Genomic DNA, 17,222 nt, shown 5'->3' on the forward strand with positions numbered 1-17,222 from the left:
TGCTCTCATGCAATGAACACCATTCATCCAATGAATATCTGCAGATCCAGTTGCCAGCAACTTTTTTTCATCATGATTGCCAAAAGCCGCAGAAGTTTTGACAGTAACTAGGCTGGGAGGGAGGACTGCGCCACCATCTCTACCCCTCTCCTCCCACCCTCTCTTCCTATCCCTCTATCCTGTGATGTCTGCACCCGTAGATGGGCATGGATTGGGAGGAATTAGGTCACGAAGAAGCACACTGCAGAGGGGATAGCGTGGTGCAGACGTGCGTAGGAGAGAGCCCATGTTGTTGTCCGCGGTGCGGTGAAATATGGAGAGGAGTAGAGGAGCACTCACTTAAGGTCTGCCTATCATACATCAACAAAGGAAATGGGGGTGAGAGGAAACATGCCAAGGGCATCGCCTGCCCCTGTTTCCCTTCCTGTGTGAGATTGTGTGTGTTTACAGTGCAGCAGCGGGCGCTCTGCTTTAGCGCTCTCAAATGCATAACGGTATTCCACTCACGTTTAAGACTTTCTGCTCTGGAAACGCTGAGGTGCCAGAGTGATGATGGGAAAGCGGGCGTCGAGGGAAACAGCTGTTTCTAATAATAGGCTCCAAGGAAAGTGTTCATCCCCAATGAGGGACAGAGCTGCAACGCCCCCTTCCTCTCCTCCTCTCTTCCTCTCCTCCTCTCTCCTCTGTTTCTCTGTTCCCAGCCTTATGAGGCAGCAGTTCTCACTTAAAGTTATGTCATCCCAGGTTTATGTTGCTCACTAACAGTTCCTGTGGATTTCTAATTCTCCTATCTGTTATTTATTGGTTTGCATGTAAGGTACAGTAAGAGGCTTGTAGCTGTACTTTCCAGGTTTATGTAATCATACCTGTGTTATGATGGTGATAGAGCGAGCATTATACATCTATCATGTTTTTTTTATTCAGGTTGCAGGTTCTCCTAAACAGCAATTCATTTGCAAATCAACTATGTAATGTAATTTTTTTTTATTTCTTGCTCACATCTTAAAGCCCCAGTGCAGTCAAAATTCAGTTTTACCTGTGTAAGTGTCCTATTGTGCAACAGCTGATGAAACTGACACTATAAACATGTTAAAAATGTGATCAGTGTTATTTCCTCATAGAAAATACAATCTGCACAGGACCTTCTCATCAGCCGTCTTTGCAAGGATGGAGTTTCGGCTTGTCTAGTGACATTACCAAGGCGTTAAGTTAGTTAATAGACCAATAACAAAGCAAGTTCCAAAATGATTTCCAATAACAGCTAGTTTTCCCCTACCCACTCAAACCACTCCCAGACAGTCATAGCAAAATCCTTGCTTGCTAAGTAGTTTTTTGCTAAAAATCTATTTTTGTTACTTTTTGACAATGTTAATTGAAACCTGTTACAGTAAAGTACTTAATTGATACCCAGAAATGATTTGATACTGATATAAAAATGGCAGCATTGGGCCTTTAATCATGCACATTTGAGTGAGAGAGCCTGTTTTTAATGTATTATATGGTTATATGAATCCAATGTGAGATTGCTGTGTATGATCAGGACCCCCACAATTGAAGGAGGGTTCCATATTCTGGGTAATAGTGAAAATAATTACTGTAACATCTGCATTCTAGAAGCAGTTATATCTGACACCTGGTGGAGGGTTGACAGGTACAGATCTCTTGGCCCTGATCATACACATCAATCTCATATTGCATTCATCATGTTGTCTCTTTCAACTGTCTGAAGAAACTACTTTTAATTACTAGTGCAGTCTAAGCCCAAGCAGCAGGCATGTTTTAAAGCAGACACATTATTTAGTGTGTTCGTATTGTAAAACATTTAGTTTGTCCATGAATAACCAACACATTGTTCCTTCATAATTGAATAAGAGAATAAAATATGAAAATGTAACTCCAATAAGCTTTTTTCCCAGAAAGTTTATTTCCCTGAAGCATGTTCTGAAATGCCTGTATAAGCATCTTCGCAAACTGCAACGAATACTGGAAAGCTTGAACGCTGTGAGTGGAATCTTAACTGCAGCTTTGCAACCCAGATTAGATTGATAGAAACCCGAGTGATGCAACTCTGCCCTGCCAGCCCTCAAAGAATGTTACCAGCAGTTAAGTGAAGCATTTTGAAGTGCGTTTCATCAAAATGCCTGCAAGGCTTTTTGGATGGCTGATATAAATGATCTCCATTCATTGTTAATCCTTTGTTTTTGGTTGGCCCTGTTCCCGCTGTCCCGTCAACAGCAAATCTTCAGATTGGGAAAAGATGCCGCAGTGCTGTCACTAAGATCAAACCGCAGCAGCGGCTCATAAAGAGCCATATTTAATACGGGCCCAGAAAAGAGCCCTGGGGAACACCTCACTTGACCTTTGATAAAAAATGTAAAGAGAGCTAATTGAACATTAGATAACGTATTCAATCCTGCCAGATTAAACATTTACTATTATTATCTTCAAAGGCAATGGCATTTATTGTATACTGTATATAACAAACAACTTTGAAATGAGACATGGGTATTAAAATGTACTGTCTCATGTTAGTTCTCATTTCTTTCCCACAGTAGGTTTTACTTTTTGTCCTCTTCATTTGTTACTCCCTCTGGAATTTCACACTGGTGCAAACGCTGGGTAAACCTGGCACACCATTTTCAATATCGACGCAGTACCAAATTACAACAAACGCAGTTAAGGTCTTTCTCATTTAGCTGGTTTGCTGGCAGGTCTCTTTCTCAACAACCTTGAGTGATCTTGAGGACCTTGTGCACCTTGGCAACCGTCTCTGTCGTCTAATGATCAGCTCTGTTATTGTTATTCCCCACCCTCCTCTCACTCTCTTGCACTGTGATACACACCACTCGATATGCAAGGGAAGATACCCTCTGATATCGGACAGTGTGTTTATGGCAGAGCCAAAATGTTAGCCCTTCATGTTGCGCGTCCAGGTTTATTGACACATCATCCTTCTTCTCTCTCATCAGTAACTTCCCAATGACTTATCTAAACTAGCTTGAACGTTCAAACTTAGCCATTGATAGTCACAACAATAGCTCATAACGGCATTAATCTCATTATGCGCGTGCATGTAGCTGTTATAAGTATAAATGTAAACCCAAGAGAACAGAGTAAACAGGTAAAAGAGGCAAATGTTCAGATTGACGTTTGGGGTGCTGATGCAAGGGTAGAGAGAAAGGGGAGAGTTTGAGGGCAGGACTGGACGGAGGGCTTGACAGGAGTGACAGTGGGGCAGGTGATGGAAGTAGAGTACTGTAGCTGCTCAGCCTCTCCAAGGAGCAGAGGAGCCAAGTGGAGCGAGCGAGAGTCGACTGTTTGCTGCGCTTAATAAGAACTGACGTTACACAACAGAATCCACCTCAGCAGTATGTGGCCTTATTGCAGTCTGTGGTTACCATTTTTAAAAAGAAGGTGCGCACTGTGTGGGAGACTGCAGTGCAACCCCGGCTGACAGCAGAGACTCAGTCTGGAGCATTGGTAACACACTCACACATATACATTTAGTCATACACTCATCCAGGGAGTCATACACAGAGACAACCCAACCAGACAACACACAAAGGACATACAGTACATTCAGAAAGTGTTCAGACCCCTTGACTTTTTCCACATTTTGTTATGTTACAGCCTTATTTTAAAATGGATTCAATAGTTAGTTTTTTTCTCATCAATCTACACACAATACCCATAATAACAAAGCAAAAACATGTTTTTAGAAATTGTTGCAAATGTACAAAAAATAAAGCATAAGTACATAACTACATAAGTAGTCAGACCTTTTGCTATGAGACTAGAAATTAAGCTCAGGTGTATCCTGTTTCCATTGCTCATCCTTGAGATGTTTTTACAACTTTATTGGAGTCCATCTGTGCTAAATTCAATTGATTGGACATGATTTGGAAAGGCACACATCTGTCTATATAAGGTCCCACAGATGACAGTGTATGTCAGAGCAAAAACCAAGCCATGAGGTCGAAGGAATTGTCCGTAGAGCTCCGAGACAGGATTGTGTCGAGCACAGATCTGGGGAAGGGTACCAAAAAATGTCTGCAACATTGAACACAGTGGCCTCATTTCTAAATGGAATAAGTTTGGAACCACTGCCCGCCAAATTGAGCAATCCGGGGAGAAAGGCATTGGTCAGGGAGGTGACCAAGAACCCGATAGTGACTCTGACAGAGCTCCAGAGTTCCTCTGTGAAGATGGTATAACTTTCCAGTTCTACTATTGCTGCAGCACTGTACCAAAAAGGCCTTTATGGTAGAGTGGCCATACGGAAGCCACTCCTCAGTAAAAGGCACATGACAGCCCGCTTGGAGTTTGCTAAATGGCACCTAGACTCTCAGACCATGAAAAACAAGATTCTCTGGTCTGATGAAACCAAGATTTTACCTCTTTGACCTGAATGCCAAGCGTCGTCTGGAGGAAACCTGGCACCATCCCTACGGTGAAGCATGGTGGTGGCAGCATCATGCTGTGGGGATGTTTTCAGAGGCAGGGACTGGGAGACTAGTCAGGATCATGGGAAAGATGAACGGAGCAAAGTACAGAGAGATCCTTGAGAGGATCTGAAGTGAAGAATGGGAGAAGCTCTCCAAATACAGGTGTGCCAAGCTTGTAGCGTCATACCCAAGAAGTCTCGATTTAATCGCTGCCAAAGTTGCTTCAACAAAGTACTGAGTAAAGGGTCTGAATACTTATGTAAATGTAATAATTCCGTTTTTTATTTTCAATACATTTGCTAAAATAAAAAAATAAAAAGTTTTTGCTTTGTCATTAAGGGGTGTTGTGTGTAGATTGAGGAAAAAAACAAACTAAAAACAAACAAACTAACTATTGAATCCATTTTAAAATAAGGCTGTAACGTAACAAAATGTGGAAAAAATGAAGGGGTCTGAATACTTCACAAATGAACTATACACACCCACACACAGTGCCACAGCCAACAGGCACACTGTGAACACTCCAACTACAGAGCGCTAATCCCTCCCATAAACACTATACACCATGTACTTTCCTATTGTGTGCCTAATCATCCCACCCTTTCCTCTTCTTCATCTTCCACCCCCCCTAGGATTACACCATCACTATGTACTTCCAGCAGTCCTGGAGGGACAAGCGCTTGTCCTACACAGGGATTCCCCTCAACCTGACACTGGACAACAGGGTGGCAGACTCACTCTGGGTCCCTGACACCTACTTCATCAACGATAAGAAGTCCTTTGTGCACGGGGTCACAGTGAAGAACAGAATGATCCGACTTCATCCTGACGGAACTGTGCTCTATGGCCTCAGGTGAGTGTGTGTGCATCAACGTTATGTGTTCTTGGTCTCCTATGTCAGTGTTATGTCAGTGTTTTTGTTTGAGGTTTGTGTGTGTGTCTTTGTCTTCGTGTCTGTGTGTGACTGGTGGCTGGTTGAAAAACATGCAACCATAGCTCCTACACAACATATCTTAGTGTGTGGGTGCTGCAACTCTACTGCAGAAACATGGGCAAGGAAACCCTCCATTCCTCAAAGCCCTCTCAAACAGCCGTTGCACTTTCTCCTCTGCCTCTGGAGCGTGAGAGGAAGACCCAGGTGGTGAATTATTTATGGAGCCATGCTCCCCTGCAGTCCAGAGCACAGCAGCAGTGTAGCCTCGTACTCTACATGCTCCCCTCCTCGCCTCTGCAGGGCTGAGCCGTGCTGAAGCCAGCCGCGCCGAGCTAACGAAGGGAATTGAAGGGCAGCCACTGTCAATAATGCTGTGGAGATCAGAGGGATTCAGCGCTTTGGTGGGGGGGAATGGTGACTTGACAGTTTTTCTAGTTAGATATACTTTTTTTGAGCTACGAGGCAGAACTGTAGGGTTGGTAGGGAAGATCCAATACATGTTTATTACTTCAGTCTGGGGGCATTTCTTGTAATCATGCCTGCGCTGAATGTGGATTCCGTCAAACGTGCTCTTTTGAGGGGGTTTGTTCAAGCCAAAAGGTGTAGTTTGTTTGGGAAGTGTTGTTTTCGTTATCCAGCAGTACCCTGGACCATCAGGGTTGGATTAAAGTAGTCCTGCTCTACCCAATCACTGACATTAATTGATCAATTAAGTGTGAGGGAGAAAGGAAAACCAGTGGACACAGGCCTTTGAGGACAGAAGTTAGTCACCCTCTGCTATAGCAAGTTAACTGACTTAGTTAAAGGCTAGCTGGTAGTTCTGGGAGATAACATCTGTCTCAAAAATTCAGGCAAGATTACATCACCACAATAATCTGACTCAGATTGACCTCATCTGCTGAAAAGACACTAGGGGGTGTGATCTGAGTCACGGAACCAATGTGACCGTCAACTGGAATCAAACCCGTGTTGACAGCGAGATGGGCACATCACAAAAAGGACAGTTTTAAGTCTGATCTAGCCATTAGCTCTGAAAGCTAACATCTGGCGCCAACATCTGTCTTCGGGTCTCCGGGGTAGGTTACATCACGGCAGAAGCTAATGACAACAAGGCAATCAAGCCCATGAGCTATGTTAGCATGAGTTTCTGTGACTGCACTCGACATCTAGATGAGGGCAGTTTGTGTGGTTCACATCTTTGTGAGGGAGCTGCAGTGTTTTCTTCAACTCCATGTGACTTGTTAGGTTAATTAGGGCTGAGGGGGAGTCGTGCGTGGAGTTAACCTAGTATGGTGGTGGAAAAAAAGGTCTTTGATGTGTCATTTGATTAAGCATTGGTTTAGGCGACATACATATTGGCTGTGCCCATAATACATCTGAGGGGTTATTTTTGGTGTATAGGTCTGTAGTATCATTTGGTGGCAAGGCAAATTTAAGATAATTTGTTCTTGTTTCAGTTGTCGCTAAAGGATTTGGTAATATGTATTAGATGGCTGAACAGCATGCTCCTGATTGTTTACTGGCATGAACATGTATGACAATAAAAACATGATTATCGAGGTAACATTTAGGACCGGATTCAAACCTGCCAAAGCAATGTTTATGCAACTGCTTTGTTTACACGTCGAATTCCAATTCACTCCATGAATGGACTGAATTCAAATTCAATACACACCATCCCCGTCTTTAGGCAAACACTCAACTCACCTTAAGCCTTCCTTAGTCCTTTGAAGGGCACATTTTAAAGGTAGACTGATCAACATGACATCATCCTACACAGCAGGACAGATTGCCACTATTGGCTCTTCCCAGTTTGGGCATGCCCACATACTGATAGTCTTGGCAGATTTGTATTCTGTTGTTATTGACGTCTGTAAGCAGGAAGTAGCCCCTCTGTGCATGATGACGTCTTATTGCCTTGTGTACTTTTAACAAATCCTATTGATTGACATTTCAAGCTAGCCTACTGTAGAAAACCACGTTAGCTTGGTTTGAGTTGAGTGGTCTGCCTGTTGCTTGAGCAGCAGTGGCCTGGGTACTGGCTGGCACAGGCCTGTGGAGACATTCATTAGCGATAGCCATGCCTCTCAGGATGATCAGGTGATTCACCCTGCTGGCGCCGGCAGCTCCAGTCTGCCTCAACCATACGCTGCTCTCCCCAGGAGCACTACCAGGAAAACCTGCTCCGCTCACCTCTCATCTCCAGTCCCCATCTCTTTTGTCTCTCTAAGAGGTAAATGTTGCCCAGTGCATGCAGTTATCCAGTGGTACTGTACTGAAGTCTAGATCCCGTGTTGGTACCAGTTTAGAGTTACAGTAACTAATAATGCTTCAGCATCAGTTCTCCCCATATCCCTGACCACTGCCATAATACTTTGTTTGTTAACAATAAACAATATATCTTTGTTATGGCGCTGTCATTTCCTAGGACACTTTATACGTACAGTGTATTTGGAAACTATTCAGACCCCTTGACTTTTCCCACACTCTCTTACATTACAGCCTTATTCTAAAATTGATTAAATCAATTAATTTCCAAATCAATCTACAGACAATACTGACAAATACTGTTTTTTTATACATTTTTGCACATTAAAAAACAACACGAGGTCGAAGGAATTGAGGTCGAAGGAATTGTCCGTAGAGCTCAGAGACAGGATTGTGTCAAGGCACAGATCTGGGGAAGAGTACCACAACATTTCTACAGCATTGAAGATCCCCAAGAACACAGTAGCCTCCATCATCCTTAAATGGAAGAAGTTTGGAAGCATCAATACTCTTCCTATAAATTAAAAGACAAATTGTTCCGTGTAGGCAGGGCCATAAGTAAATAGGTAAACTGGATTTTGACAAAATAACTAATCAGGGTGATTTTTCTACAAATAAGACAGGAATTTACCTTTCCATGGTAGTGAGACCTTAGCTGATTTTGCTAACTTTCGGTTCAAATTTGTTCCTTTATTTCTTCAGGGATATGAATACAGAGTATGTCCACTTCACCTCCAGACCATTTTATTGGTAAACTCAGTGGAGGAAAAGTACTCAATTGTCATACTTAGTAAAGATACCTTAATAAAAAAATGACTCAAGTAAAAGGTAATGTCACCCAGTAAAATACTACTTGAGTAAAAGTAAAAGATTTTAAATAGCATTTTTTTTAAGTATTTGATTTTAAATATACTTCAGTATCAAAATAAAATGGAATTGCTGTGTACTTAAGTATCAAAAGTAAAATTTATAAACCATTTCTAATTCCTTAAATTAAGCAAAGTACGGCACCATTTTATTTTTTATTGACATATATAGCCAGGGGCACACTCCCACACTCTATGTTTAGTGAGTCCGCCAGATCAGAGGTAGTAGAGATAGTAGGTAGAGGTAGGTAGGTAGTAGGTAGAGATAGAGGTAGTAGAGATGACCAGGGAAGTTCTCTTGATAAGTGTGTGAATTGGACCATTTTCCTGTCAAAATGTAACCGAGTACTTTTGGGTGTCAGGGAAAATGTATGAAGTAAAGTACATTATTTTATTTTGGAATGTAGTGAAGTAAATGTTCTCAAAAATATAAATAGTAAATTAAAGTACAGATACCCCAAAAAACGACTTAAGTGGTACTTTAAAGTATTTTTACTTAAGTACTTTACACCACTGGGTAAACTACACGGTAATGTAAAAGTTGTATTTTTTTTGCGATCCAAAACGTAATAAGGTACAATTATCATAGTTGGGTTGTAATCCAGAGAGGTTAGAAAAATGATCTAGATCCTTTGAGGCTGTGCAGGGATCCAGATTGTAGATTTAAGAGGAAATGTTAGTCATCAGCATACCTTTGTTTTTAAGACCTGGATGTCCAGCTCTTCTATATTATTATTATTATTATTATTATTATTATTATTATTATTGGATCTGATTTTAATAGCTAACATTTTGATGACCATAATAAATAGATATGCTGACAGTGAACAACCTTGTTTTACTCCTCTTGACAGTTTAATACTTTCTGAGAAGCCATTACTTATTATTTTAACCCTGAGGTTACTCTACATAACTCTAACCCATTTTATAAGAGATTCTCCAAAATTAAAATAGTCCAGGCATTTATATATAAATTCTAGCCATACTTTATCAAAAGCTTTTTCTGCTCTGAATACCAGACCTGGTTTCCTAGATTTTTCATAATATTCGATTGAAAAAACCCTGTCTGGTCAGGATGAATAATATCCGACAACACCTTTTTTAATTCTATGCGATTAATTCTATGCATTTTGCAAGTATTTGTGCATCACAACACTGAAGTGTAGGGGGCCTAAAGTTTTTTTTTAGAGAGACTGGATATTTATACTTACCACCTGGGTCCTGGTTCAGTAATAGTGAAATCAAACCTCGCTGAGCACCTGATAGTTTACCATTTTTATAGGAATGGTTCAAATGTGCTAATACTGGATCTTTGAATAGATCAAAAAAGGTTTCATATATCTTAACTGCTATGCCATCTAGCCCTGGAGTTTTCCCTGGCCTAAAGGCTTTAATTGCATCAATACGTTGCAATACAAGTCTATCTGTACAGGTGTTCATTTTACTCTATTATTAGGAACAAATTCCTTACAGTTAACTTTAGCTTGTGGAAATGGAGGAGACTGAAAAATAGAACATATGCTTAAAGTACTTTTGCTTTCTCTTTCATATAATTTGGTGAATCATGGATGACTCCGTCATCTGTAACAAGTTTCTGTAAATACTTTTTGGTAGCATTTCTATGTTGAAAATTCTAAAATAATTTGGTTAATTTTTCACCATTTTCCATCCAACTTGGTTTATTTTTGTAATACATTATACTTGATTGTTCCCGAATAAGTTCCTCAATTTTTTTTTTCTCCCTCTAACTTAATCTGTGCCTTTATGGTACAGTTTTTATTGCTATCCATCTGTATTGTTATTTCTTCTATTTCCTTTGTTAATATGAACTCTTTTGGCCCAAATATATATTTTTTAAAGATGAATATTGAATTGCATAATATCCTCTTAAGGCACATTTTAATAGTGTCCCATACAATAAGGGGATCTGTTGTCTATGTTATGCAGGCAAAAGTCAGTTATAAATGCGGATGCCAAATACAGTATTTGATGGCTCGACTGCCTTCTGTCCCCTATCAAAACTTTTCTTACTTTTGGTGCCAGTGCGAAGGATACAAGAAAGTAATCAAGACGACTAGCTTGATTAAGCCTCCTCCATGTATATCTCCCTGAGTCTGGATTTTTAAGCTTCCACATATCCACTAGTTCTAATGTGTCCATAATATTTGTAATTTCCTTAATTGCACGAGGGTGATAGTTTGTAGCGTGATTTCCTTTACTATCCATTGAGGTACTTAAACTGTATTATAATCTCCTGTCATAATAATAGAGTAATTGGTTGCTTTTGAGCTTGATAGATTAGTACAGTATATATCATTTTTAAGAAGTATAGATCATTATTATTTGGACCAATTAGCCAAATGTGTTTATTGTCCTATAGCATATTTAAAATGATCCACCTTCCTTTCGGATCTGTTTGGACAGTTTGCACATTCGGATAAAAATTGTTATTTATTAATATCATCACCCCTTTTGAGTTTCTTTGACCATGACATAAATATATTTCCCACTCCCAGTCCTTTTTCCACACAACCTCATCTGTAATTGTAGAGTGAGTTTCCTGTAAACAATATATATTATATTCCTTCTCTTTTAGCCAGTTAGACTGATTGTCCTTTTCTTATTACCTCCTAAGTCATTACAATTATAACTAGCTATACTTATTTCACCACTTACCATAATGGCATAATGTTTCAATACTTACCATACGATATGCCTGTAAACATACTACCACAAATGACCATGATGATCAAGCTGCCAGACACCTAGAATTTATCCATACTTACCAACACTACCAGAATCAATGCCTGACATCTACCCATGTACCTCTACCATAATATATGCACTGTTAAACATACTGCAGCTGCAACTGATTCTAAGTAAACCTCCAATTGTCTTCCAATATCCCTCCCGTGAAAGCCTTCGCCCCATCCAAGAAGGGGGTGTTGTCACTGATACTATCATACCACCCCTGTACCTGTAACTCTCCTTTAGCATCCTAAAACACTTCTTCAACCTCCTATCCGTGTGGTCCAGGTAAAAACCTGGGACTCTCCCATAAACCTGTTTCAATACTGCCACCCCTCAAGTGCCCAGCCAAAACCCCTATAAGTCTATGGCATGACCACGAGAGGAGCATCCTCTTTAGGAATTAGCCACATAACAATTGGAAAATTTTAAAAAGAACAGTGAAAGTAAAAAAAATAAATTGGGTAGTACTGAGGACAATAAGACCTACAAAATACCCAGAAAAAAACATTACTAAGTTATTAATGTCCTGAACCACGGCAATGTCTTAAGCACTGTCATACTAGATTGCACTAACAGACAGTTACTCTGCACCATGAGCATGTAATTCATGTGGCTATCTGTCAGTGTCAGTGTTTCCCCTGCTCTCATGTCTTTCTCTGTATAATGTGAATACCACTCTGCCTCTCGTTGTCTTCCTCCCTTCTTCTATCCCCGCCTCCCTCACAAGCGCACCCAGAAATAACTTGCATGTCATTATGACAACTTTTCTCCTTTGCTTCTCACACACAATTTTCACAGTTTCACATTGAGCAGTGAGACCTCTTCACATTCGAATTCTGCAGAATTATTATTCCCCGCAGACTAACAAACTTATTCAGCCAGTGTGCTGCTGCCTGCTGTCTACAGTGAGCCAGCTATATTTAGGCTGACTGGAATGACCTCACCAGTTTCTGTAGTGTACACATGTCTGCTGTTACCTTCACGTCTTTATAGTATCCACCCATATGCATATGGTCTGAATGGTCACTGCACACGCTATCAAACAGTAGGCCTATTAGTTATGCTCAATGAAGATTGATTGAATATTGCAACATATTTTTAGTTCAACCTTTAATCAATCTAGCATCACGTTCATATCTGGTAATTACTCATTTTTAGGCAGCACTGACACTTCTTCTCCCGGTGCTCCAGCATGTGAAGGGAAAGAGAGTGTGTGTGATTTAACATTTCATGAAGTATAGCGGTCATGTAACAAAAAGCTTTATGCTCAGTCAAATTTGACAGGTTATTTAACAGATCAGTGCTCTAGCTAGCACACTTTTTCAGTAAAAAAACAAACACAGTAAGACAATAGAGTTGAGCATGTCTTACCTTCATCTTCCCCTGGAAAACAGTATCAATTGTTACTGAGTGGACTATCCTGGTTAAATCACTATACTAGTATAACTGCAGACATTTCAATAGCATCACTTCTCCAATATCAGTAATAATTCCTCTCACATTAACAATGCATTACTCTCGCCAGCTGCATTTGCCATCTCAGAAAACACAATCCAATACTAATGCTGCAGTCAGTCACGCTCGTAACATCTATCACGTATCAATCATGACACTCATTACCATCACGGATGCAAAGCCCACCTCTGTTCCTGATGTGTGTTTGATCTGTATTGATCTGACGTGGAGGGGATGTTAAACACCAGGGTAATTGGGAGTGGGTTTAGCGCTTATAGCGAGCTCTCTGCTGGACGGTAGGGTACACCCTTACTGACGCCCCTACGGTGCTCTATTTTTACCCCATCTCTGCAGCTGCTTTATAATTCATCCAGACTTCCCTAATGCATTTGGTGTGTCCGAGACATGGTCCACAGTCACAGAATTTTCAGCTGCAGTGTAAGATAAATTATGCCTAGAGCTTTTTAGTTCACAACATCGTTGCGGCTGAAATTGACAGATATTGGTCCCACTGGACACTCGCTATCACTTGGTGAGGAAAGTGGCTATGGGCCAGTGAGATTAGCTTTTACAGGGCAGGGCTCTTGGATTGGACGAAGACCAGAACTAATGCACTGCAGACAGCCACTGGACTTTGGGATGCCCTTTACCTGTGCATGGTTCTAATGCTACATTCCAAATCGATTCCTAGCCTCTAGCCCCTTGGCACTACATCTGGATCTGAAAAGATTGGATTGGTATACTGAACTGCATGGTTATAGCTCAGCCTTGCCCTCTAATAGGCAATAACTAGTAGGGGCTAGGGGAGGATTCAAAATGTAGCATGTACTTTCCAGGTTTTGGCAATCGGTTCTTCACCCAAAATGAGCAAGTGGCAGCTTGAGTGAGTTTTAGGCGCTCAGCGATGTTTGACATTTTGCGGCAGGAGAAGCTAGAGAGTAATGGGGAAACAGCAGAGGATCAATGGAAATGTCAACAAATGGTTTCCATGTGTTTGATGCTATTCCGTTTGCTCCGTTCCGGCCATTATTATGAGCCAGAACAGTAAAGAGCATATGTTGTATAAACAAATGGACTTCTCTGAACGTCTATTGTTATCTGTGAACAGTGACACCAGCACACTGTCTAAAGTAATCCTTTACTCAACATAAGCAGTTTACATAAAAATCTATGAAATTGACCTATTCTCATCGTATTGGGTTTGTGAACATTGAGAACTCCACAAGGGATGTGACTCTGACCCTTTCCCCCCCCCAAGGGCCGGCAAGCAGCTTGTAATAAAATGTGGTCACAACCTTGACCCTTTTCTGTCAGAGACCAAATAAACGTCATGAATACATAAGCACAGCCACTTACTTCACTGTTTGCAAACATTTTGGGTTTAATCAATACTACAAGAATAAAAGCACTCACAAATGCAATCCGCAATCGTCAAATTGAAGTGTGCTCTTTCAAATGACACCTAAAAGTGAAGAAGTCACAGATTTTAAAGTCCGCTGGTGTTCATTCTTAATTAATCGTAGTGGTAATTAAGATGTGACAGAGCATTTTAAATAGGGAGGGCGCAGTATGAAGGCAATTATGGGAGTGAAAAAGAGTTACATTTCCAGTGAAACCATGGAGAGATTTGTACGACAGACCGCTGAGTACAGTATGTACTTTGTGTGCTTCCTGAGTCAATGTGTGCGAAATGGATGCGTTTTTCATTTCTCTCTGTTATTAGGTCAACCTTTTTCACTGCACCTGGAAGGGTTTACATGACATTTTATGAAATGTAATACACCTCCGCCCCCCAAAAAACATTTTACATAGGTCTCATATTTAACTATTGTTTCTCAAGTGTTCCTGACCATAACATACTACTCCTGATTTATGATCTTCACACATATTGTATACTATATGCCCTGCGCTTATAAAGACACACAGATGTAGCATCTTAATTTGAACCAGTTTGCTACAGCAGGAAAATAATCCTGCAACAACAGGAATTGTGAGTTATGTGGATTATAATTAATGAACTTTTTTGTAGGGATTAATACATTTTTCGCAATGAAAATAAAGTGGAAATTGCAAAAGTTTTCAAGTTTCCTGCATCGCAAGTCTAATGGCGAACAGGGTGATCAAATTAAGATCCTACATCTGTACATTATGGTAAGGGTTAGTGAGATAGGACTACTATCGGATGTGGGGGTATATTTCACATTTCTGTGCTAGATACAGTATATGCAAATGATAGAGAGAGAGGGGTGGTGGAAGGTAGAGATTCTCTCTCTCGACATACCCACCCCCCCTCACTCTTTATCTATCTCTCTCTCTCTCTCTCAGGATCACCACTACTGCAGCTTGCATGATGGACTTGCGTAGATACCCACTGGATGAGCAGAACTGCACCCTGGAGATCGAGAGCTGTGAGTGACATCACTGTAAAATCACTGTAGTGTAGAGACTTATCTCAGCTTCATGTGGGCTATTTATCACTACTGGCAGAGCCACCCCTAGCCTTTTGGGGGCCTTAAGCTGGATTTGTTTGGTGGGCCCCTCCCACCTTGCAGGCAAAACATTTTAGTGTCACCCCCCTTGGCAACGAATAATTTCCTGCAATTCTATATAAAAAGAAAAAATCATGTTCTCTCCATACCATCACAAAATGAGTATCTGAGAGAGATATCAATGGGAGCCCCCTGGAGGTCAGGGTCCCTGGGCGCATGCCCTGTGAGCACTGGTCAGTAATTTGGTGATGATTACTACAATGTTTCGATAGCTGGCTAGACTACCGTACCAAGCGATCTACAAAAAATTGCTGACATGGGCTAATTGAGTGAAAACTGCTGATGCACAACCAAATTTCGAATGTATTGGGAAGTTGCACCGTATGTATTCTACTTCTCAGTAAGTTGAGACTCAAAACATTTAAAAAATATATATTTTGTATATTTTTTGGGGTCGAGTCCCCCTAGCGGCCGCGGGGCTCTACACACAATGCGTAGTCTGCGTATAGACAGAGGCGGCAATGATTACTGGGCATTTTTTTGAAAGCTTGTGCCTATACATAAATAAAAGGTCTACATGACTATGGGTGCTTTTGAATAAATCCTAAGGACCAGTTTCCCTGACCAAGATTGAGCCTATTCATGGACTAAAAGGCACTTTCAATGGAGATTTTCTATTGAGCATGCTTTTTAATTCAGGAATAAACATAATCTGGGTCACTGAAACCGGCACTAGCTACATCCTTCAATTATAACATTCTTCTCGTTCTGTTTTAATTAATCTACACATCTCGTGACAACTTTCTCTCAAGTCGGTATATTTTCACACATTATTCTGTTAAGGGATAACTTTTTTCCAAATCATGGCAAAATATCTTCCCAATTGAGGACATGACGTACATTAAGCAGGAAAACAAACAGCACTTTACGTCAACTACGCAAACTGGCAATTTTTGTTAAATCAAACTTGGCCGGAGTGTTTCAGTTGAATAATACATGCTACCTGCATGGATTGTTAAATCAGTGCAACAGACATGGATGCTTAGCTTTGGTCATTATGACAAGGTTATATGCAGTTAACAAAAATTATGGAAACGTCTGCTCTATCCAAAATTACAACCAACTGATTGCAGCATTAACACAAAAATGGAGGAAGCATGTGGAAAGGGAGAAGGTAAGGCACTTGTCTGTCGGCCATGCATTAAAGACCAAAATTGGCTAAAGAAAATTGTGATGAAAAAAAAAAAAACTATACCAGTTTCATTTAAGGACCAACAAAAATTACAGTACATTTGCCAGCAGGATACCACCCTGCATATCACTGCTGGCTTGCTTCTGAAGCTAAGCAGGGTTGGTCCTGGTCAGTCCCTGGATGGGAGACCAGATGCTGCTTGAAGTGGTGTTGGAGGGCCAGTAGGAGGCACTCTGGTCTAAAGAATTTCCCAATGCCCCAGGTGCAGTGAGATTGGGGACACTGCCCTGTGTAGTGTGCTGTCTTTTGGATGGGATGTTAAATGGGTGTCCTGACTCTCTGAGGTCATTAAAGATCCCATGGCACTTATCGTAGGGGCGTTAACCCCGGTGTCCTGGCTAAATTCCCAATCTAGCCCTCAAACCATCACGGTCACTAAATAATCCACAATTTACGATTGGCTCATTCATCCCCCTCCTCTCCCCTGTAACTATTCCCCAGGTCGTTGCTGTAAATGAGAATGTGTTCTCAGTCAACTTACCTGGTAAAATAACAGATAAATGAAAAATACAGGTTGGGAGGAGATTTTCAATGTACCGATTCCATGGAACATGGTTTATGAACTGATAGTCAAAATGAGGCCAGATTCAAATCTTAAGAGTATTTCAATTTAAATGATGATACAAAAGTCTTGCAACCAATAGAATGTTATATACAGTGCATTCGTAAAGTATTCAGACCCTATAACTTTTTGCAAATGTTGTTAAATTACAGCCTTATTCTGAAATTGTATTTCTTTTTTATACACCATACCCCATACCC

The 17,222-nt window shown here is 40.8% G+C and overlaps 2 protein-coding genes across 2 annotated transcripts in view; both read left to right on the top strand.

The window, feature by feature from the left end:
- The window catches only part of LOC149972110 (uncharacterized), a 395,887-nt gene that overhangs the window by 188,913 nt on the left and 189,752 nt on the right, over positions 1 to 17,222 (top strand). The window lies entirely within an intron of this gene.
- Positions 1 to 17,222, top strand: part of LOC110505676 (gamma-aminobutyric acid receptor subunit beta-1) — a 57,519-nt gene that overhangs the window by 20,780 nt on the left and 19,517 nt on the right. Inside the window, exons 4-5 of the mRNA XM_021585057.3 lie at positions 5,078 to 5,298; positions 15,045 to 15,127. Coding sequence (XP_021440732.3) covers positions 5,078 to 5,298; positions 15,045 to 15,127 — 304 coding nt within the window. The remainder of the gene's footprint in view (positions 1 to 5,077; positions 5,299 to 15,044; positions 15,128 to 17,222) is intronic.

The sequence above is a fragment of the Oncorhynchus mykiss genome, chromosome 25 (genome assembly GCF_057628025.1).
Source record: "Oncorhynchus mykiss isolate SJ-2025 chromosome 25, ASM5762802v1, whole genome shotgun sequence".
NCBI lineage: Eukaryota > Metazoa > Chordata > Actinopteri > Salmoniformes > Salmonidae > Oncorhynchus > Oncorhynchus mykiss.